Source organism: Cyprinodon variegatus, unplaced genomic scaffold (assembly GCF_000732505.1).
Source record: "Cyprinodon variegatus isolate N-32 unplaced genomic scaffold, C_variegatus-1.0 Scaffold35, whole genome shotgun sequence".
In the NCBI taxonomy this organism is placed as follows: Eukaryota; Metazoa; Chordata; class Actinopteri; order Cyprinodontiformes; family Cyprinodontidae; genus Cyprinodon; species Cyprinodon variegatus.
Window position 1 is genome coordinate 481,455 of NW_015150488.1, and position 24,583 is coordinate 506,037.

At 40.7% G+C, this 24,583-nt stretch overlaps 1 protein-coding gene across 1 annotated transcript; it reads right to left on the reverse strand.

Annotated features, from left to right (window-relative positions):
* Positions 1 to 1,672: 1,672 nt before the first annotated feature.
* Positions 1,673 to 24,173, reverse strand: LOC107104182 (round spermatid basic protein 1-like). Its single transcript, XM_015404130.1, has 8 exons — positions 23,661 to 24,173; positions 23,286 to 23,411; positions 22,382 to 23,037; positions 9,931 to 10,068; positions 9,663 to 9,805; positions 9,036 to 9,203; positions 8,774 to 8,885; positions 1,673 to 5,843 (listed from the first exon to the last, which is right to left on the reverse strand). Exons 1-8 carry the CDS (start codon positions 24,148 to 24,150, stop codon positions 4,275 to 4,277), a joined length of 3,402 nt encoding a protein of 1,133 aa, XP_015259616.1. The 5' UTR covers positions 24,151 to 24,173; the 3' UTR covers positions 1,673 to 4,274.
* Between the last annotated feature and the right edge of the window lie 410 nt (positions 24,174 to 24,583).

Consider the following 24,583-nt stretch of genomic DNA (forward strand, 5'->3'; position numbering starts at 1 on the left):
GTGCACAATATATATGATTTTCAAGATTTTTTTTTTTTTCAAATAAAACTCTGAAAATTGCAGAGGTTGCATTTATCTCGACCCATCCAGTCAATACATGAGTCCATTTTCATTGTGTAATAAGTCTGTTGTGGCATCTCTTCCGAATCTGTATATCTATAAGCTGAAATATTTCCTTTTTTTTACTTAAAAAAAAGAAATGCATATATTCATATTTTTAACTGGATTTAGATCTGGCATTTGACTTAACAGTTCTAACACATGGGCAAGCTTTACCCATTCCATAGAAAACTGGCTCAATATGTCGTGCTGTTCTGATGTCCATGTTGAATTTCTTCACAGCCTCTAACAGATTCTCCTCCAGCCTTTTCATTAACACTTTATATAATCCCCAAAACTCTGACCATTTTCACTTGTTCCTACTGAACAAAGCCTCCCTACAGCATGATGCTGGCACCACCATGTGTCACAATGAAGGTGGTGTGTTTTGGGTAGAGTCTAGGATCAGCTTTCCACCATACTGCATTTAACAAGTAAGCCCAAAAAATGTAAATTTTGGCTTCAACTGACCTGAGCACCTTCTAGCTCGCTTCTTTTCTTTACATCTCGTGCCAACATAGTAATAGATTGTTACTTACCTTACCTTCTTTCTATTCTTTGATGGAAACAGAGAGCACATTTAACTTGTACTATTAGTTTCCCAGATGTTGCCTGAAAAAATAATACTTCAGTTGTGATTTTTTCCATCCTCATAAACTGCATCAATTCAGCTCTATATAACAGTTATTAAATAATCAATAATATAAGATGAAAAAACATCCAAGTCGAGTGGTAAATTCCACTGGTTTAAATCAACCTTTGACACCAGTAGTGTTAATGAATAACACTGAGTCATCAATGAAGAGCCTTCAGAATCATTAGTTCTAACAAGAATTTAGTCTAGATGGAGTAAGAATAAATAATGTTATCCATAAACTGTTAATTTGATAATGAAAAGCATTATTTGTTTAAAGTTATAATTCATTTTAGATATTTTGTATTAATATAAGGTGCAGTGCAGCATATTAACTATGGCATAAATAAAAAAAATTATATTGCTTTTCTATGTTTGCTAATTTTAAGGCATTTATATTAATGTTTAACAATTTAAAATATAACTGTCTTTGTGTAAAACAAACAGGATGAATGGATGGAAAGATAGATTGGTGAATGATTTTAGACGGGTGGATCAATAGATTACAAATTCTTGGATGATTGACAGATGCTTTTTCTGATGATTTAATGGAAAGAAACAAATGGATACAAATAAAATTAGGATAAAGAAGAAAGTTTAGAAATACTTTTTTCACTCTAAAGTTTTCCTCCCATATTTATCCAGATGTAAATATACTGAAGTTCTCTGCTTTCCCAGAATTTTCCTAACTGATGAGGACTCCTGCAGCTGGACGTTCTCTTCCATTACACCACGGCAGTGGTTCTGATCAGTGTGCCTACCGAACGCCATTCCTTCCATTTGGAGGCTGTTCAAGGTCGACCAATAGGAAGGAGGCAGAAATAAAACTTGATGGAAGGACTTAATTCTCCTGTTTTAAGAACACCTCTAGATCCTCTGTAGTCTCACCGGGGAGATGAACATCTGGCTTTGTCATAAAATCTCTTTGGCTTTTTTTTGTTTTTTCTGAAGCAAATGTTTTGAAGGATTTCACCTGTCTCAACCAATATAGCATTGCCTATCTAGAACAGTCATCCTACTACTTGTGACATTTTGTTTCTTCTATTTGATCTTTTAATTCATGTAAAGCACTTTGAATTGTGCTATACAAATAAACCTGCCATGCCTTCTGTAAACCATTTTAAACCATCACATATTAATTAAAATCCTAACAAAAACCAGGACAATGAGTAACTTAGTCAACATTTAGAACCATTTATTGAGAGGTTCTGATCAGAGTATAAATCACACTACCAAGTATTATCTTAGGAAATAAAATGTATTTACAATAAAATTTTCACATACATTGGTTTCAAATAAAAACAGACAGTAAATGATATAAATAAGTTCTATGGAAAATAAAACCTGTCTTACAAAAAATATATGCAATTTCTGTATACATTTTCTCACACTGTTGCTAATAACATCTAGACTGTACAGTTTTGGTACTTACAGAATAATTTACAGCCCTGTGTGTGTCAAACAGTACAGTCTGAAAACAACTGCTAGAATCTGATTTTGGAGTGTTATAAACGATAAAGCCCGCTGAGCAAAGCAACAGTAAAATGATTTCCCATCAGCAGAGGACTTGCTGCCATGTCCTGAATGTTGTACAGCGCCTAGCAAAAGTATTCACGTAACTTTTCCACATGTGCCGTGCTGCAGCCACTCGTTTCAGGCTATTTTATTGGGATGATAGCTGATTGACAGACACAAAGGACAAAACTGACTTGGAAAGTAAATAATCCCAGTATAAATACAGCTTCATGATAAATACCACTGTACACAGCAATTTGGTTCGGTTATAAAGCATATTGTCAGTTTAGGTGGTTAAGGAGCTCCAGAGAAACACAGCTCCTCTAATGTAACACAGTGGTGGCTGCATCATGTTGTGGGAAGGCTGCTTTTCCCAAGAAGAGACTTGGCAACTGGTCAGAGTTAAGTAGTGAAATAGGTCAAAGCCTTTTCAAGTCCTACAGTGGTTCAAACATCGTATGGACCTAAATCTGATCAAAGGCGAGCCACCAACACTGATGTGCACCAAAGCGCTCCAGGAAATATGACTGATCTTGTAGTTTTAAAAATACAGTATAGATTAACTTGACTTAATGTTTACAGAAGATGACTTCTAAAGGCAGTTTATTGCAATTTTACTCACGGTATCAGACCAAGTGGAATACAGATGCCACACTTTGATGTTTCTTAAAAAAATGTTAATCCATGTAATGTTTTCTGACCACTTCCCAAATCCCAACTACTTTGTGTTTGTCTTGCATATAAAATTCCAATAAAGCACTATGCAGTCTGTTATTGTAACACGATCAAACATGATAAAGTTGCAGGGGTATCAATACTTTTGCAAGGCACTGTCAAAATGATCGTTTTCAGATTGGCTTGAGTACCTAGAATGCACTGCTCAAAATCATTGAAGGGACACTGAAAATTAACATTTAACCTCAAGTAAAGAGAAAGCAACCATGAGGGATATCCATACTGATATGGAACGGGTAAATATGTCAGGAACGAAAAGGTGTCGCATGATTTAATGAAAATAAAAAAATAATCTGAATAAAGAAAGGGAGTGTCGGGACAGTCTCATCTGGTGAAATGTTATTGCAGTGAGTCAAGATGACTCTTGGCTTGTATGGTCTGGGAATAGAGCCATGTTTCTTTATAGATAGGGTACTGAGATGTCTCCTGCAAGATCCTGACCAGCATCACCCCACTACCTGGTGGCGTTAGATGAACCTAAACATGATTTCTTTGAGATCCTCTAGGAGCATGGAGGCCCGTCGATGGATTCAACTGCTTGATCCTACAGGCTGCTGCAGGTCGGACGTAATCATGCACAAAGAGGAACAACAGACCCACCACCATCGAAAGGTTGAGGCCGCCCTCATTTGGCTGAAACATTCACACCAGCATCATGCAGGAGGGCGCTTTATTCTGCCAGTACCCCTTCTGTTCCTCCATGCCAGAAAGAGTGGATTCCTGATAGCCCTGCTAGAGCCACTGCCTGTCTGCTGTAATCTCCAGAGACAGTGTAGCAGGACACAGCTGATCTCCTGACCATGACAGGTGACCTCTGCTCCTATCACCTCATAGTACAAGTCGTGACGCGGACCCTGTTCAATGGTAAAACTACTAAAAAGTAAAAAAAAAAGAGGTCCTCTCATTGCTGCCCCATTAACTTCAATTGATCTGACACCGATAAACAACCTGTCTGTTTGCCTGACGGATTGCATACAGGTTTAAGTGTTCCTTTAATTTCTTTGAGCAGTGTAGGCGCTTTTTAGCGTGAACCAAAGTAGTGCACAGGCAACGACACGCGGTTCACCATAACAGTTCGTGTTAAAGCCTTCGTACATCTGCTGACAAACAAAGTGAGCAACTTAGCTTACATTCTTCGGCATTGTTAAAATACAGGCAGGCTGCATCCTTGTCTCACTGCGTCACAGTAGTAGTGTGTGGCCGGGTCTAATTGATCTAAAGGAAGGATGAACTTTTAAATATTTTAACAAAGCCTTGGCATAAGTAGTACAGTCAGAAGACATGGAGACATTCATATCAAGAAGTCTTTTTGTGTTTGCGGCGTTTGTGTCCTCAGAGGCTGTTTTATGGAGTCCTGCAGCGTTGACGCCATCGAAGGTTTTCCCTGCAATGAATCCTTTACTTTTGGTCCTTTAGTTGAAACAACAGTCCGAGAGTCTGAGCCAGACTTGGATGAAGAACCTCGAGGGTCAGTGTGGTGTTGAGGTTTGGGTCTACTGTCCGATAAAGAAAGAGCCAGCGTTTGGTGAGCCTCCATGGGTTTAAAGAGATCAAAGGTGAAGAGTGTCCGTGCTGGTTTCTGTTCAGGCTTCTTCCTGATCTCCTCCTTGCCGCCGTCTTTCTCCTTCTTGCCTTCTTTCTTCCCCTGCTGGTTTGTGTGTTTGTGTGTCTTTCCCTCCTCCCTCCCCAGTTTCCCCGGTGTGTTTGACACTCCCATGTCCTTGCCCTCCTTGTGGCTGCTCTTCTCCTTCTTCCCATGAGTGGACTTAGGTTTATGTGAGCAGGAGTCTCGCGCCTCGTCTCTGTCAGGCCGGTACTGAGACGTTCCCCTGTCCTTATCGTGCTCCTTCTCTCTCTTGAGGTGGGCTTGTGTTTTCGAGTCACACTCCTTGGCCCACTTCTCGTCTCTCTGAGCCGACAGGGCATTCTGTGAGCTTTTACTTCCATCTTTTATCCATTCCTCCTCCTCCTTTTTCTTTATCTGCGGCAGCATCAGGGGCCCCCCCTCTCTTCCCCCTTCAGTCTTAACCTTCTCTCTTTCCTTTCCTCTGTCTTTTTTCTCCCTGTCCTTCTCCTTCTTTTCTTTAGTCCTCTCCCTTTCATCTCTCTCTCGTTTACCTTTATCCTTTTCCTTTTTAATTTGCGGTGTGTTGCAAATACTTGTGGTGTCGTCTTTAGTCTTGTCTGTCTGATCTTTCTTTTGATGCTGCTCTTCCTCCACATCGCTGTCCTTCCTAATCTGCTGTAAGAATTTTAGGGAAGTAGCATCCTGTCCAGCTTCCTCTTGACCATCCAGTCTTTGATGTGTCTCTGAACCACGCTTTCTTTCCTCATGTATAACTTCGGCTTTAATTTCTATTGCTGTGGGACTAAAAACAGCCTCTTCGCTCTCATTCTGAACTGAAGTCGGTGACTGTGTTCCCACCAGCTCCTTTCTTTCGTCTAGTTCATCTTGCTCTTCTTCCTTGAAATTATGCGTCAGTGTGTGCGACGTTGGCTCCTGTTGTCCCTCCATGTCCTCTTCTTCCATCTTTGTCACCGTCTGCACAGCAAAGTCACACTTGTTTCCCTCTTCCTCCACATCTTCCTCCTGTTTGATTCTGTTCAGTGCTTCGCTGAAGGAACATGTCTCCCCCTCGTCCAGATCCTCTCTCTCCTCCTCCTTTTTCTCCTCCTGCTGGTGGTACTGTTTCAGTCGGATATGCCAGGCCAGGCTACAGACGGCGGAGACAGTCTTGAACTGGTGGACGACTCCTCTCGGGATGAAGTAGATGTCATCGTGGTACAGCTGGATGCGAGCGTATCGGATTCCCTCCCTCCTCAGCTGGTTCAGCTTCGCATCGTCAATCCACTGGACACACTGTGGACGACAAATGGAGAAAGCACTCAGACAAGCACTCTAGATTATTTTTCACATTAAAAGAATCTTACCTTAAACAAACTTGTCAAATTTGATTATATTAGGTTTTTTTTTTATAGCCTTTTTTGCACAAATATTAAACTAATTGAAACTGTGATTCTATTGAGAAAGCATGTTTCATGTTGAGGTTGGAAATTGTTTTTTATGCCTTTAACTATTCAGCATTTTTTATACCTGAGGTATTGAATATTTTCCTGAGTATCCATACTGAGTTTGGATTTTTATTGTTTTGGCAAACCTACTTCACATCTAATTGTTTTATAGATGCCTTGTAGCTGACGCCACAGACGTATCTAGCTTCGGCCATATTGAGTACCTGCTCTGGTCCCTGCGCCTCAAAGATCCTGTCCTTAGGTTGTCCCATCGGGTGTGACAATTAAATAAGGTTAGCCAAATAACTGTTTTAACTGATTTAACATTGTGAAAGATGGCTGTCAGCGATCAGATGGGCTGACTGGACGCCGATTGCAGGTAGCCGTCTGTGCGGTGTACATTTACTATCAAATGATTTTTCAAAACAAGAATGCTAGCTTAGGCTGCTGTTTACTGGACGCAATGCGTTTTCTCTGTGTATAATTTAAGCTCATGGGATTTTAATGAGAATGATCCTTTCTAGTCAGAGGTGAAGAACCACAGAGCTAAGCTAAGCGTTCAGTACTCAATATGGCAGATATAAGTTAGAATCATCATGACATCACACTTCTGAAATTTACCAATAGAAAGGAAAGGAGACCATTCTCAACTTTCATATTTATTTAAAATACACAAGAAGTTAATAGTGGCTGCTCAGTGATGCAGTGGGTAGCACGGCTGCCTTGCACCAAAAGGTTCAGATTCGATTCCCAGCCCGCGGTCTTTCTGCATGGAGTTTGCATGTTCTCCCTGTGCATGCATGGGTTCTCTCCGGGTACTCCGGCTTCCTCCCGCAGTCCAAAAACATGACTGTTAGGTTAATTGGCTTCTCTAGATTCTCCTTAGGTGTGAGTGTGTGCCTGTGAATGGCTCTTTGTCCTGTGTGTCTCTGTATTGCCCTGTAATTGACTGGCGCCCTGTCCAAGATGTACCCCGCCTCTCGCCCATTGATAGCCGGACCTGCACCCCTCCCGACCCCAGCAGGGATCAAGTGTGACGAAAAAAAAAAAAATGAAAGGAGATAATGGACTTTGGTTTTACTCTCCACCTGTTACAACATTCACAAGCCAAGCCTTAGAGGGTAGATTTGCTTTTTTTCTTTATTTTAAGCGTCCCTCTTCCTCCTACTAGGGATTTCCTAATGTTAAAGTGGAGTTTTCCTCTCTACTGTTGCAACATACATTCCTCTTTTAAGGGATTGCTGCAGTCCAGGCAACTGTCTACTGCTGCTAGAGGCTCATTCAGGAGGATGCAGGTGGATGAATCTGCAGAATTTGCTTGAATAGAAAACTATTTAGCCAGTCTGTGTGATTTAAACGAATGGGCTTTGTAAGGTACCTTAAGATGACTTTTGTGGTGACTAGGAGATATTATAAATAGAGTGATACAGTACTAACGATTTAAGAAAGTCAGGAGGGTCTTATAACCTTATAAACACAACTGTGGTAGAACTGTGTAACCATGGTGACGTTCAATTTCATTTTGCCAAAACCTTCCTGTCATCAGTGATGATTAAATCAGTAAACAGGGTTTTTAAATAATTTTAATGTAGAATCCAGATCTTTACAGACCCAGCATTCCTCAATTCTTTTATAATCTTTTGCACCAACTTTTAGATATAAATGTTGAATTTTTAAATGAATTTAAGACCGATGGACTTTAAGCGAGAGCACACAAAAAATGAAACAGGAGGGAAACAAGAAAGAAAGGAAACAGGGAATGAAGGTTTGAAGGAAAATGAATAAGAAGAAAAAACAAGAACAAATAAAGAAGGTAATAAAAGAAATAAGAAAGAAGAATGATGAAATGAAATAAGCAAAAAAGTTCAGATTGGTGCTGGAACAATTAATTGGATTAATCGATTAATTAAATAATTGTCAACTAATTTACTAATCAATTAATAATTAACTGGAGTATAGAGAGTGTAAAATATGCCTTTACCTGATTGAGTGACCTAATAAGAGCAGTAATTATATAAAAATCGTAAAAAAATATATAAAAATTTTTCATATAAGATCAAAAATAAATGTTTTCTTCTGTAAATATGTTCTATCCAGAAAAATAATGACTGAAAAAAGGAGGGAAGAACGTACAGAAGGAGGGTTCCAAAGAAGGGCACAAGGTTAGAGAAAAAGGATAGATGAAGAAAGTTACAGCGTTCAAAGGGAAGTTGGAAGATGGAAAACGAAGCAGGGCAAGAGAAATTCAGAAAAAACAAAAAGACTCTAGGAAGGAAGGAGTTTCAGAAGCAAGAACGACACGTTCAGAGGATTGGGTAGGGAAAATAAATAATCATAATAATAATAAAACTAATTTGCATTCTTTTTATTATCTTTTCCTAGATAATTAAATTCCAAATTAGACTTTGTACTTTTCAGACATTTTTTGATCCCAAAATCACCCGTATCTGCCTGCTCTGATGCATCAGAATATCTAATCAGAAACACTTTTGGTCCAGGATCATCACATATTTGTACCTCATGGCTATGGTAGATTAACCTAACTTCTTTCATTATCCCTTTTACAGCTTGACTTTACGGTTGCTAGATTTGTCTATTTATTCACACTAAAAAACACTAAACAGCACCGACTCAATGGCAGAAGGATCCTTGGCAGTAAACACATTAACCAAAACTGTTGTCAACATGAAAACCACAAATGAAGCAGTAAAGAAAGAAGAAACATGCAGCTACATGGTTTATATGCTGCTGGAAAGAATAAATAAATAACAATCCCACCTGAGACAGCGGGGGCTCATGGAGGTCCAGCTGCAGCCTCATCACCACATCTGGAAAGTCTCCAGCGTGGAAACACACAACGTCCTTGGTGATACGGGAAGGAGTGTCGCTGCTGTAAATCAACACAACAGGTTGAGTTTAATGAGCTGAAACCAAATTGGAGTAAATAACTGGCCCACCTGAGACCAAAAAAAAAAAAAAAAAAAACAAAAAATGAACTGATGAACCATCTATAGAGTATAAAAGATTTCCGTGCACTTACTCTTCTCCACAGCGGACAGCCTTCAGCACCCCCACAGCAGCTGTGGTTTGCCGCTCGAAGCCCTGGCCGATGTGATCAGCGTGAGCTCTCGTTCTGTCCTCGAACAGCAGCTCTCTGGGCTCGCTGGTTCTGGGCAGATACTGCAGGTTCTTTATCTCGTTGGTGGACCTGAATAACACACGGTTCATGGTTTACTCAAGGCCTGTGAGAGCTCCCTCCTAGACTACATATCAGAAAAGGTAATGTCAAGCAGGGCATTTTTATTAAAACAAAGGAATAAAAAATAAAAAAAGACTTTAAAAACTGTAGATTATATAATAATTATTTAAGATCAACAAATTTTTTTTAGCAATTAGCAAAATCTGACAATATAATCCAAGTTTTCCCATTTGTAAAATGATGCTGTACTTTACTCTGACTTAGTGGAAACTTGAATGTTTTGGCTTTACTTTGATGCTGTGGTTAATATAATCACACAGATCCGCATAAAGTAGCATTTAAATAGATGTTGGAAAAACAGCTCAACATTTCTGTGTTTTACAAAACTGCCTTTTTTATGTTCAGAAGAGTTCAAGACAGTCACTAAAGATGATGAGTAACAGGTGAGGGTATGGAAATTCAGAAGACCTTTTCCTTTTGAAGGGGGATTTGGGCATGTCTGCCATCGGGATCATCTGTTCTCCGGGTCGGACCCACATGATGGGGCCGTCGTCGCTCTCTGTCGGGCTCTGAAGCCGCAGGCTGGAGAAGGTTCCCCACGGCAGAGTTCGCTGCACAAACACAGGATGGGAAACTTTAGGTTGCGTAACACAGGAACATGCGCAGGGGGAGGTCAAACACATGTTGACACGTCGCAGTCTGAATATCCTCCAGCTAAGAGAGAGAAAGCACTAACCATGAGGAAAGGAGATTCCTCAAGCATGCTGAGGAACTCTGGGAAGTAATTTCCGACCTCTTCATCCACGGCTCCCACCAGACTGACCTGCCGCATGGCGCCGGCACGGTATGTTCCCCGGGAGTAAGTCCTCTTCACCTGGAGGAGGAAAGGCAAATCACACAGGGGTTTTATAGCAGGAACTTTAATTATTCAAAAATTAAGTCAAATGCCCTTTTTGATGTTTGCTTTTAACATTGCATTTAGAAAACCTCAACCTTCAGTGCTCCATAAGAAAAAGAAATGTCAGGGATATAACACATACAAGCTGATCGGAGAAATAGGACTGAGAAGAAAAATCCTTTGGGCAATTTTAAACCTAAAAAACGAAATAATTATCAGATTCTACAAGAAAAACCCATTAAAATCCATCAAGCTCAGTGGAGAGCAACTATCATCACAGTATGTGTGCTCTTCACAGCATTAATCAGATGTTATTTTCCCTGAAAGGACAGCAGATTTCTGAAGATATTTCTGGACCTTAGTGTGGAGGTTTTTATTACTAAAACTAGGCCAGCGCAAAAAAAACGATTCAGTGAATTAATTCAAACTTCATTGCGGGCAATTGTTAAAAAATTGTATCTTTTTTTTTCTTTTAAGATGTTGCATTTCTGGATCCCCGGAGTTTCTGTAGCCACATTATCACTCTCAGGTTGCAGTTAGCTAGCGACAGCGTCACACAAGGCGAGTTTATTTAGATGTGGTTGTGTATTGAAAGGCATAATTTATAACAGCCTGAAAAGGTTCCTAGTCCACATAGCTAACAAGCTAGCTGTTAACAGAAGCACAGCTGCCAATAGCGCGGTGTGGTACTGCAAAATGCCAGTCTGCCCGGGGCGAATAAACCTGGACTAACCAACAAACCTCAGCTAACAAACAGATAACTGTAATCGAATCTTTTGCACAAAGCACCAGATATGAAAGGAAAGAAGCAGGGTCGCTTTGCACATAACTAAAGACATGGTGCCTCGTTTGTACTTATTGCTTTCATTAATAATAGGAAAAAAATCTTAAAAAAAAAAAAAAAAAAATCTGAGATTTTATTTTTAGGACATATCACCCATCCCTAACTAAAATACTAAAAAGAAATCTTGTAAATAAATCATGTTATACAAATAACATAGTACAACATAATTACACACATTTCACCCGGTTCAACATGTGAAAAGAAAACATGAGTAAAGATCTGATAGAAAAGTTAGGCAATTCAATATTAGATCAGTAATTTGAAAAAAAAAAATCCTATTTTTCAGTGTTCAATACATTTCTTGTATTATGAAAATACATAAAAGCAGACTTCCAACTTCAGAGATAATATATTTGTACTATTTAGAAAATTAGAGTTAGATTATATCAACATCTTGTTTTAGAAAAGTGAGAAAGTTTTACATCAAACTAGATTCTATGCATTCACTGCTTGAAAGTAGAACATCTTGGTTCAAGGTGATGAGCTCGTCCAGAACCAGAACAGACAGCACAGTTCACAGCTGTTCACCCCTCCGCCCCAAATATAGCTGCAGAAATTATCATAAAAGAGCAGAGAAAGTTTCTATGAGGATCACACCCTCAGGGTTTGAATTCTGCTTCTCTACCAATCCTGCTTTTATATCTTGGAAAAGAAGACATCCTAGTGGGAAACCGCTGCTCTCTTGGCATGCAGTAAGTCAGGTCAGAGCTGGCCTTGGATCTGGTTTTTAACATACAGCTTTCCGTCTTTGGCTACCAATAACAGTAAATCACATACATGTGTTTGCAGCTACCTGCTGTAAACGCAGACATGGTGACAAATAGGGCTCAAGTAAATTGTAACCTGAGCTAGTCCTGCTGTTCATTGTTAACTTGTTTTTTGCAAAGAGTTTTTCTCTTACCAAGAAGCCCAATGTAACCCAGTGGATACTAGAAACGCTCCAATCCAATGCTTGGATCTGATATTGGAGCTAATATCGACTGGTTTGGATTTTGAATGAATGATGCCGATCCAGAGTTATGATTATGTAATTTCCTTTTCTTTATTAATATCAATCACAGCCACACAGCTACAGCATGTTTGCAATGCTAGTTTAATCATCACACACAGCAGCATGTGATCGTTCCCATGGTAGGATACTCAGATCATTCAATGAATGGTACCGAAATGTGTTATATTATCTGCCCAGTTACCGGTTAGACAGAACGATACATCAGTCAGCCTATATTTGTGCTTTTTTTCCCCTTGCATCAGCCATTATGATCCATTAGTGCATTAAAGCAGCCATACCTTAAGATCAAATGAGGTATTCCACTCCCTCTGCTTTCTATCCATTATTAATGTTTTCTTTGATTTGTTCAATACTTTTTGTTTAAATTAAGACTTTGGTTAGACTGATGGCAAAATAATTTTATTGGCTAGAGCTGAGCAATTAATCAGATGTTTTTGTTTATGAAGATTTCTTCCATAGTTCAGATTTACATCAGTTCATCACTTTTTCTTCGTAGAAGTCTCCTCATACCTGATAAACTAGCACACTGTCTGATAAAACTAGCTGCAATAATTTATTATCTTTTATTTTCATCGTTTGCAGTAAAACATGATTGTTTTTATAAATTGACCGTCGTTGCCCTTTAAACTAAGGTCACCTCCCAGCGAGGATGATCGTTATTAAGGCTAGTCTTGAAAGTAACATACATAATTTTAACTTTGTTTTAAATGAAAATAAGTTTGATAATATAAAGTATCAAGTTTGAATAAAGAAAAAAGGATCCGGATTTGGTAGAAAATAAAACCACTTAAAACCATTTTGCCCGGTCCTATTATTGGTCTAAAAAAAACCTGCAGTGGTCTTGCTCTAGCATCGGCATGTATCTGAATCACATAGAGCTGGACAGTTGCATCTTTAATGGATAATGTACAAGAAAAGACTTGATCGTTTTTACATACAATAATGAGAATTGCATTTTGGAGCTATTTTATGTTCGGACATGAAAGATAAATGTCACATGTTTGATTCAATTACTGTTGTCCAGTCTTAACCTGATAATGAAGGTCATGGGTTAGAACCAGGTCTGACTCTTACGTGGTTTGCATAGTTCTGCTTATTAATTTAATTAAATCTGTCAGTAGCAGATACCTAACTGTTTGGCTGGCTGAGAAGACATTATTGGGGAACCAATGATTGATAGAAGTGCCATGTAGGGCTGCAACTAACGAATATTTTGCAAATGGACTACTCTATTGTTTTTTTGATTAATCAATAATAATTGGAAAGCTGGGGGCTTCGTTAAAGAAGACTTTTTGTGAAATTCAACCAAGTGAAGATAAAGTTTTTCCATTTGAGGAGTGCTGGATAGAACAAATGAAAAAGATTTTTATATTAAATGTAAAATGTTTACACATTCTTTTTTTTTTTTTTTACAATTTCTGCTCAAGGTGTGTTGCTCTGTCAGCTAAAGCCACATTGTAGAGTCTCTGCACTCCAGGTAATGATTAATCAATCACTAAAATAGTTGATTATTTTAATAATCGATAATTAATCATGAGTAATCAGATTAATTGTTTCAGCCCTACTTCCTGTTATTATAAAGTTATACCTCCCTGCCACTACTTCTAAGATCAACATGGCTCCAACAATTTTCATTTACAAAAATTAAATGTAGTGGTGCAACAATTTTGAGACTATTGAACAGGTAAATTAAAAGATTGACAGAAAATAAAAACAGCCCGCCACTATTAAATAAACTGTCAATATAAAATAAACCAGGGCGACAATATTAAAAGTCAGCAGCAGCTCAGAGGGAGAGAAGGTCTCTGCAGCTGTTTGATTGGCAGGTTGCCACTGTGTCACTGCAGTGTCAAGACAAAATAATGTCCTACGTCCACTTTAAATCATCATAAGGGATTTACACATAACATGCTGACAGGGAACACATACAAAAACTGCTCTTGAACAGGATTCACCATTTAGTTATTTTTTAAATGCTTGTAAATACATCTAACAAAACAAAACCTCAGCAAAATGTTTCTATGCATCCAGAAAAAAATAAAGCATTAAGTGTAGTACAAAAGTTATTAGATAACTGACTGAGGCATGGACAAATAAATTATTTAAAAAGTGCAGCAACTACAAAATACAAAATGATGCAACTAAAATTATATGGAAAGCTGAGCTAAAATATCAAATAAACCTTTATTTACTCTGCACCATATTAAACCATTTGGCAAACTGTTTTACTTTGTGCTGTGATTCAGTCATGATCTGCTGTTTTTAAACTAAAAATAATATAAAGAACAACAACAGAAAAAGCTGCAACCAGCTGATCCTCTCTTCATTATATCTGCTGACATAGTTTCACTTTCACCATGAAAAATACACCTAAACAAAAACAAGAACCAGAGTATTACACCTACGTAACATAAATAGATAAGATTATTGCCTCCACATTCATAATCTGCTTTAGGAGGCTATTAACACCGCAAAGCAGTGATCTAATACAAACAACTACAGCAATGAATGTTGAATGACAAACCCAGCCAGTGTAAACAACAGAGCGATTGTTACAAAAAGATTCCCGCCTTAAAGCAAAGACTAAAACAGAGCACAGCAATAAAGTACCAGAGAGAAAAAAAGGAAATTAGAGTGTTTTAAAATACCATGTATGTAATGGGGGAGTGAGCAAGCTGAACACATCTGGTCTTTGCTGACATAATTCACTCTTCAAAGCACAATCCAACCCATAACCATCAGAACAGGAAGTGTTCATTTTGGTTGTGGAAATGCTTTTTGCATAACTACATGTTACTCTAATATTAACAAAATCAGCTTAAACAAAGCAGTCAAACGCTCCACCATCACATGTCAGCAGTAAAGCTCTGAGGCGGTGAGAACTAAAGGCCCCCTGCCTCTGAAGCACACCTCTCCATTAAGTCGAGCAGAGCGATCCTGAGTCCATAACTACTGGAGACATGCACAGTCTCTCAGTAGAAACTGACACAATGTGCAAGCCTGAAAGCAAGCGCAGGCACGAATTAATTCAGTCACTTAACTCAAGAGGCTTTTAGCACTGCTGCCTCACTAGATGCTAATATGCAAAACTGCAGTCTGCATCAACGGAAAAAATTTGATGGTAAAAATAGGACGGGATAAACCCTGAAAATCTCACTTTGTGACTGCGTCTGCTGTGAGGATTAAAACTAAAGGTCTTCACAACATTAGGAAACCATGAGGCTGAAATATTACTGTAAGCTACTGTGTATAGTGACCAATGTATGTCAGCCTACCTATATTTTGTCATTTGTGTTTTATTCCTAATGCTGATGCTGCAGTGATATCTGTGGAGATGCTTTGTGTTTCTTTAAATTATTTCCTCAGAGTAAAGAGAGTTTGGCATAAATGAGAAAGATCCTTTTTTTCGGCATAAATAACTTTCTTTAAAGGTATAGTGGAGGATGTTCTTTTTCCGAGTCATCAAAATAAGTACCGTATTTTCGCGACTATAAGGCGCATATAAACGTATTTTTTTCCCCCTCAAAAGGTGCGGCGCACCCTATAGTGCGATGCGCCCTATGTGTGTTGTTACCGCGGACATTTGAGACCACCATGAGAACGTTAAAGGGGGAAGTGTGGGCGTGGATTGTGTATAAAAGAACAGGTATGTGCTTTATGCAGAACTCCTCATCTCCTCATTGAGGAGATGATGAAAGAGTGGCTGAGGCAGGAGTATGTAAGGAGACCAGGTGGTTTTTTTCCACTCATCACCATCGCTGTTAATCTGTGACTCCATGCGTGCCCATCTCACAGCCGATGTGAAAAACATGGTGAAACAAATGAACGCTGTGCTTGCTGTTATTGCGGGAGGCCTGACAAAGGAACTTCAACCGCTCAACATCAGTGTGAATGCAGCATTAACGGTCAGTTCACACGGACGCAGCAGGCGCAGCAGAAGCAGCGAGTTTACATGCAAAGTCAATGGTTGACGCGCCGCAAGGCGCAGCAGAAGGCCCCGCAGCGCGTTTTGAGCAGCAGGCGCAGCGCATCTGAGCAGCAGGCGCAGCGCGTCCGGAGCGTTTAAGCATCTGACGCGCGTGACACACCGCAAACGCGCTGCTGCTCGAGATGGAAAAATTGAAGTTTTGCTGCTCGACGCGCCGCATCAACCAATCAGACAAGCTGATCTGGGAGCTGACAGCAAGACAGACACATCGCTGATGATACAGAGCGCTGTGATCGCTCCTCTGAAACAGATTATTAACGCTTAAATTAACTTAAAATGCTGAAACCTGCCAACAGAATATGTTCGCTTTTATTATCCTGGTGCCTGCAGTTTGGATTATTTTGATGAAAAACACCTACCAGCCGCCGCGGTGAACGGCGAGAAGGCGACCCGGCCAGAGGCTGCTGTTGAATTAAGTTTTCAGGTGGATTTTCCCACTTAAAAACATATGAAAACTACTTTATTCCCACTGATCACAGCAAATATAGCTGCAAGGCAAAGAAAGGATAGGATAGCTCCGCCCACCACGCAGCCACAGCAGCAAAGCTGCTTCAGCCGCTAGTTAGAACTTACTGGTACAATCTAAACTGCAGGCACCAGGATAATAAAAGTGAAGATATTCTGCCGGCAGATTTTTGCATTTTAAGTTAATTTATGCGTCATTAAACTGTTTCAGAGGAGTGATCACAGCGCTCTGTGTCATCAGCGATGTGTCTGTCTCACGGCCACCTCCCAGGTTTGATTAATACTTTGTAATAAATACATGAATAAAGAACAAACATACTCAGTTTTGCTCCTGCTCTATTTTTAAATACGCAGTAGAGGTATTTAAACGTAGTAGAGGAGATGTACCGGTATATAAAACCCGCGCCCTATAGTCCGGTGCGCCTTATGTGTGTGTAAAATACAGAAATGGCACACATAACTGAGAATGCGCCTTTTAGTACGGTGCGCCTTATGGTCATGAAAATGCGGTAGTCCTCCTAATGGTCAATAGTTCTGGTGATGTGTCTATGTAAGGCCGTCCTATGTGCTCGTCCCAATTTTCACTTAACAGTGGTGAGTCTGACATCGAGGAAATATAGCAAATCTTCTTTTGGAAAGTAAGCTTGTATAAGCAATGCAAACAGCAACTTTTAAACAGATCGTGCATGAGGAGAAATGGGCTTGTGCACGTATTTAATAGGTGTTCCCTCTCAGGAGCGGGTAAAGGGTTGTGCATGTGCATTTTTTTATTTATTTTTTTTTAAGTGGAGAGAATGGGTCTTTTCAAAAATTCGCAAAATCCTCCACTACACCTTTACCTGGTTGAAGGTTGTTGAAATGAGGTTAAAACTTTAGCATGTGATACCCACAAGCTTCCATTTCTAGTGTGTGAGCATCATTTGTCACAAGGCGATCTGTGCACCAGGTGGTAAGGGTTTGCAACTTGGAGGCTGCATGGGATTAGCAAATCAAACGATGAGGATGATGATGAAATGAGCTCTGATGAATAAACATTTTCTTCAATCCAGATATTGAAACGTTAACAACTCTCTCTATGCAGCATATTGGGCTTTATCAGTAGTGAGAATCGATTGCAATGAAATGTCATCCAATCGAAAGTAGGACTATGAGTGCTGTTAAGAGTCAGACTTAGGCTGGGCATACACTGTACGATATTTTCAATCATTGCACGCAGCTACAGCTCAAACTGTACGCCGAAACCGCAGGGTTTAAAAGTTCAAAGCTCACAATGCATGTTTTCACACTGTGGGGCCCGATGCTCTGATGCAATCTTACGACGGCCGACAGAATTTATTTATTTATTTTTTTTCCACCTTGCGATCCCTGATCCGGAGTTGGTACCGAGAGGCTCCTCGCCCCTTCTTACCCCCTGTACAAAACTCAACGCAATACGAGGCTGAAAGTCGGCCTGATCTAAAAATTCTCGTACGCCTGGATCATCCCGGAAAGGGCAAAAATCTGCCATGTTGTTGAAGTAACAGTGACACCTTGTTTAACTGCAATGCTATTACTCTTTTTCACCCTAGGTGGGTGTCGCCTCCTAGTCCTAATATAAATAATTTATTGATCATAAATAAAAACAAACTTCAGAAGTTATTTATAGTTACAACAAAGGTGTGGTAGAGTAGATTTAAACCCAATCAGGCAATCTGGAAATTACCTATGTCCAGCAGGCTGAAGGATTTTAATAGAACGATTTTATTCTAAAAAAGGATGTGCACATTATACCTCTTTCCCACTGGCTGAAATACCAGTTTAGACCCGGAACAATCGCCTTTTAGTGGCAGTGGGAACAGCTCACTCTACCCGGGTCAAACGACTCAGCAAGCGACCCAGGTTAAAAATCGCCTCGGCTCCGATCGACATGTTGTTGGAACACCAAAGTCGGGTTGACGTGCTAAATTACGTGATGCCATTAAACACAAGGACGTCAACACACCGCGGCAGTCCCATCTGATCTAAAACTCTGTTTACATTCAACAAAAATAGCGTAGCTCTGGTGAAAAAGATTCAGAGGGACAAAAAAACCAAAACAATAAAGCACACATACTATTCCCTGACTTTCTTCATGTTGCTCTACATTGTTTACTTTCCTGATTTCTGTCGCAACGGGGACAGCATCAATGCTAACTCAGGGTGACGGTGTCACCAGACTCGCAGCTGTGGGGGGAAAGAGGCCACACAGCTTGCCAGCGAGGGGTTAGACAGCTTTTTTTGACAGCGGGAAGGAAGCTAAATGCCGATTTTTAACAGGTCGACCCATGTTTAAAAAAAAACCTGTGTTAACACCCTGTTTTCAGTGGGAAAGAGGCTTTAATGAAAGTAGTGGTAAATGTGGCAGATTTATTAAAATGCTAATTTCCATCTGTAGCTCCAATAATGAATATTACATTATTACAGCATCTACTGGTGTTACACAGATACAGAAACTTAACCTGATTAAATTCAGGAGAAAAAAAATAAAAAATATTTTCTCCTCTTTTAAGAGATGCCCGTATAAATAATTGTGGGTGTAGATGTATTTTTTTAATATGTTAATGTTAAAAACTTCAAAGCATTCTGATAGCTTTAATTTAAGATGAACCGAAAGAGAAATCTGAAACAGCCAAAGTAGGAATGGACAGACCAGGATTTTACTAAATCTAGACATCTGAGACAAGCATGGAAATCTCCCTCGGTCTCCAATTCCAGGGAGAATTAGTCAGGAGGTTGTTGTTCAAATTAAATTATTGCTCATTTACAATGTTAGTGTTTAATGGCATAATCTCAATTCAGTCTGACATTTCAACTGTGACGGCTGGACTTACGTTTTGAATCGTCCCTACTGGGCCGTCCTCCAACTGACAGAGAGTTAATCCAGTAAATCGCTGCTGATAGTCAACAAACAAACCTCCTCAGCAACCAATCACACAGCACCCTCCAACTGTAACCACCAATCATAGCAGAGCATCCCTCCCATTTCAACCTTTACCGAAACTTGAAAAGTTCTTTATTTTAATGACATACGTTTTTAAGATTAGGTCAAACTAAATAATTTCCCATCCTTTAATTTTGGCTTTATCCCAGGCTAAGAGTTGCGATAATAAGGCTGAAATAGATGGCAAGTATTTAATTCAAGATTTTTAATGACAATTTGCACTACAGGACAAAACGTTTCTATCAAAAGAGTCTCGCCCTCACATAACACCTTTAAAAACAATCTATTGCACATCTGCCAGGGTTCTCGTCAGTTTAATTCAGTGTAGTATTTGCCAAAAATGTTTCTCACTATGCTGAATTCAGACCGCTACGCTAACTTTTGAATCTTTGACATTCAGGTTTACTCCTCCAGTGTTGTCAAAATTACACTAAAATTATGCCAAAACATTGACTTTTAACCAGTGCAAAGGAGGTGAAAACTGTTTTTTTTTTACCTTACTTGCACATACAGATGAGAAAAGCGCTGTGAAAATGTGAGCTCTGCACCCATCAGACTCAAAGCTCTTGTAGGTGCAGCTGCAGGTGGATCAGAGCAACAACTCTGGGTCAATCTGATAGTTCGCAGATTAAGCGGAGACATGTATAATGCTTCAACATGGGAGAAAAAAAAAAAAGGACCGGCCCCAATAACAAAAAAAAAAAAAAAAAAAAAAGGGGCAAAAGGGGAACAACTAAAAAAAAAACCCGGGGAAAAACCCGGCCCACCTTGTTTAATTAACGCAGGAAGACAATATTTACATTTAAGAGTGTAGAACAGTGATAACCAGCTAAGCATGACCCACAGATTGTTCAAATGCTATAGCAGGTGTAAACGCAACAGACACCAAAATACTGTAGCAATGACAGGGATTAAATTGCCTGCATTTAAGGCCGGGCATACGCTGTACGAGATAGTCAATCGTATTCAGCTACAGCTCAAACTGTTCGATGAAATCGCAGGGTTTAAAAATTCACAGATCATGGTGCATGTTCTTACACTGAACGGCCCAACGCTCTGATGTGATCTAACTGCTCACACTGCACGTCCAAAAAACACATGTTGGACTCCGAGCCGAGACATGGCTCTGGTTGCACTTGTCAATCAGGAAGAAGAACTCATTTGTTTGCACATGAGCAGTGCGTGGGGTCCTGGTAAATCTGCTCATTGATACTCTTAACTCTGCTTCAACAGCAGGATTTGCACCTCACAAGGCCGGCTGAATTTCAAACATGTTCAATTTTCTCCCTAACTTGAGATTCCTGATTGAGAGGTGGTCGTGAGAGGCCTATCACCCCTCCTGTACACTACACTATAGAGTCCTGCACGGGTCGAGTTTTACCAACCCGCACCCGCCCGAACCCGTTAGGATGAATACCGAACCCGACCCCTCACCCGCGGATATCTTCAATTCAAATCCGAACCCGACCCGACCCGTTGATATTTAACCCGCAACCCGACCCGTTAACACATCAAGTAATAGGCTATAGTACGCTGCACTGCAGAACAGCGCCATTAACACTGCAGCAGACGTGTATGCACTGACTGTGGCCTTTTTGGAGGGAAGCACACACTGCCAGCAAGGCTTTAAGCTACAACAAGGGTGACCCCAGTGCCTGATTAATATAACATTTCTGATGTCCATAACAACACACACGCATAAAAAAAAAATCACCAACTACCCGCCCGCACTAAAAAAATATCCGCCTGACCCCCCAAAGGTTTATTTTTATTTATGTATTTTTCACCCGCAAAAGAGCATTTTAGCGGGTGACTTGTCAGGGACCCGCGCGTACCCGACCCGTTGCAGGACTCTACTACACTATGCTCGATGAGGCCGAAACTCGGCCCCATCGAATTATTTCCCACATGACCGGAGAATCGGACTGGAAACGGTAAAAAAATCTTACAGTGTGCAACAAAAAACAAAAAAACCCCTGAAGTTTCCGCCTGCACTGAGGAAAACTCACTCAACCCAGTATGCTGTGTGCTTGAAAATATGCCTGAACGATTTTTCCAAAAATCAAAATTACCATTTTTCCATCACTATTGCACTTTCATTTTTATTTTCCTCTTCACTAACCAACAACACGTACACGCTTTACTCCAGGGTTTTCCTTCTGTTCATGACCTTGAAAGCTTGTCCATCCAGAGTCCGTTGTCTTAGGACTTTAACGCTACTGCTGTGTTGAAAAATTCCTACTTTCTCTCGGGTGCGTGGACCTGCATGCTTGCTGCTACTCTCTACCATCCTTCGTGGCAACAAACCCACTTTAATCGTATTTAAAAACACCTTAAATGTTGCAGTAAGAAATCAGTCTTACCTTTGTTAAATGTAATGTAACCAATATTCAATCGCCTCTGTGATTTGAAAGTTGCCTTTTAATTGTATATACACTTCAAATGCATTTAACTGCCCAGCGATAGATAAAACTGAAAGTAACACTAACAGGTTACTTTCACATTACGTCGAAGTACCTGACCTCTTCCCTTTATTTTCTTCTATTTAGACCACTGTCAGAGCCCGTTTCTACAACACCCATATACATAACAGATTAGGAAACCAAGAAGACTAAAAAAGGAAGATGCAACAAAATAAGGAAAAAATATAAAACAAACAAAAGGCAGCACGGAAATGCCTATGTGACATATAGAACAAGCAATATAAACAGTCATCCAGATGTGCATCACCTCTACCATGAGCCTTTCCAAGTAGCATCTAAGCTGAATGAACATCACAGACAGTGATTGTTTAAACCAAACATCAGAGAACTCAGCCTTACAAGACTACCTGAAAACCGATCTCTTTTGAACACACAAGAAAAGATAAAGAGACGTTGCAGCGGAGCTTGAAAGGATCTACCCAGTCTGGACACAAACTGTGGGATGTTGCTTCAGGCTGTGACAACTGAGCTGCTCAAACACTACAAAGCGGCTTCAAAATATCAAAACTAGTGCAGATCAAAAGACTCCCATCCTCACCTGAGAGTGAAAATTGGCCATGGTTGTCGTCTCTATGTCCTTCTTCCCGAGCACTTCCATCTTCACTGTTGCGTTGGGGAACTTGAAGGAGAAGTAGTCCAGGAAGTCTGGGAGGTAAGAAGCCGCTCCGTGGATGATTCCCATCACAAAGCGTGCAGCTTGGGCCCCATCCTCACTGAATGACAGGCTCACAAACTCTTCTGCGAAGCGTTCCATCTCTGCTGGAGACAGACAGGAGAGCTCCTCGGTGTAGGCGTGCACCACAGAGGCGCCTCCATTGGCCTGCTGCTCGATGTGGATCAGACGGCTGAACTCGAGCCCGGGGAGGCTTGCTGACGAGGTGCAGCTGTAGCTGAACCTATCCCTGACCATGGATGGGATGGTGACAGCAGAAACAGGATCCTGGAAGTGTGGTGATGTAGTGCTGTGGATTAGACCGCCACTGCTGCTGCTGTCTCCGTTGATCTGTCCGAGAAACTCCGGCAGACCCAGGGGCATCCCCGTGCACACAGTCTGGCAGGATCGGTGGTACATTTTGGGCCGGCTGCGTCTCTCCTTCACCCACTCGCTTTCTTTGTGCTTCTTTTTCTTCTTCTTCTTGAGTTTCTTCAGCAGCAGCTCTTCCTCGGACCCAACACTGAGGATCTCTTTAGACTCTGTGAACATAAACAAAAACTGTTTACATCAAGCGCACAAAATAATGAACCATGATTTCTCACGGGTGGATTTTCAGGTTTTCAGCTTATAAACTTATTATCCAGTTTTGTCTTCTTTCTCTTTAACTGATTACATGAAATGAAACCAAAACAGCTTTGATTTGATTTAATTCATATAATAACTACCCAGAACACAACTACACCACCACAATCAGTTAATTAATTTCAAGTTATGAATAAATGCCTACCTTTCTGGTGGGTCATGGCTTCTCCATTCTCCCTTACTATGTCATGTGCAGGTGGTAGTTTGTGTTTTTTCCACTCTTTATTCTTTTCCTTCTTCTTCTGTCTGTCTTTTTCCTTCACATCGTGATCTAGGGGAAAGAAACTGTAGCTTGAAACGTTTCTGTTGCAAACTTAAAAACAAATAATTCAGGAGGAAACATTTCCACGTGTGTATACACACCATATGGGCCCGATAAAACAGAGGCCTGATGTGCGTCAAAATGTCAAATAAGTCAATAAAACATTACGTAGGAGGATTTGTGAATAAAAGGGTTGTATTGTAATGTGAAGTAGAATAGCATGGAGCCCTGTGAAGCAGGCAGGCCGCGTTGTCTTACCTCTCTGCAGCGTTTTCACGTCGCCGTTCTCCGTCTTTGTATGGCAGCTAGCGGGGCTCACTCTCTCCACGGCGGCGGCGGAGCTCCGCGGGGCTTCGCTGCTTCTCTCCTTCTCCTTGTGTCGCTTCTCCTTCGCCTTTTTTACTTTGGGGGGCGACGCAAGGAAGTTGCTGATTTTGAAGATTTTCCGAACAGGGGTGGTTGGCATCGCGGAGGCGGTGGAGTGGCTCGCCTTGGCCGGGCCGAAACTCCATTTCGCTGGGCTTCCACAACTCTGCTTCCCGTTGTGTTTTTCCCCTGCGCACACCTCTCCGTTCAGTTTCCTGTGCTTCAGACCCTTCTCCTCCACTCGGACCTTCTTCGGGGTGGGAGGGAAAATGTCGCTGGAAGACTGCGGACGGCTCTCGGGCGGTCGTTTTGCCAGCAGGGGCTTTGGAGAATTTGTTTTGCTGTTCGCAGCGAAATGCATGGAGTCCACGGACTCGGCCATCTTGGAAGTTTCTATTTTTTACGGTCAGACGTAACTGGTGCGTGAGAGACAGGCCGGGGGCGGGGCTTCTCCTGTTACGCATGACGCACAAAAGAGAAAGATGGTGGATTCTCGATTGAAGAGGGGGTTGTTTACAGCCCGCAAGACAGGACGCCCTATGTATGGCGGGTCGTAGTAGCATATGATACAATTTCGTTGCTACATTTTTTTTAAGCAGAAATCTTGGGTTTTTCGAAGGGAGGCGAGATAAATGCTAAAAAGTATTTTTGAATTAAAATAGTAAAAAAACAAAGTCGAGCTGATAGGACAGGAACATCAATGGCATAACTATTGGTTAGCAGAGACTGCAGTGGCTTAGGGGCCCCGGACCTCTTAAGGGCCCCGACACTGACACCTGGGTGGCCACCCTATGTAATTGTGGACTAGGAAGTCT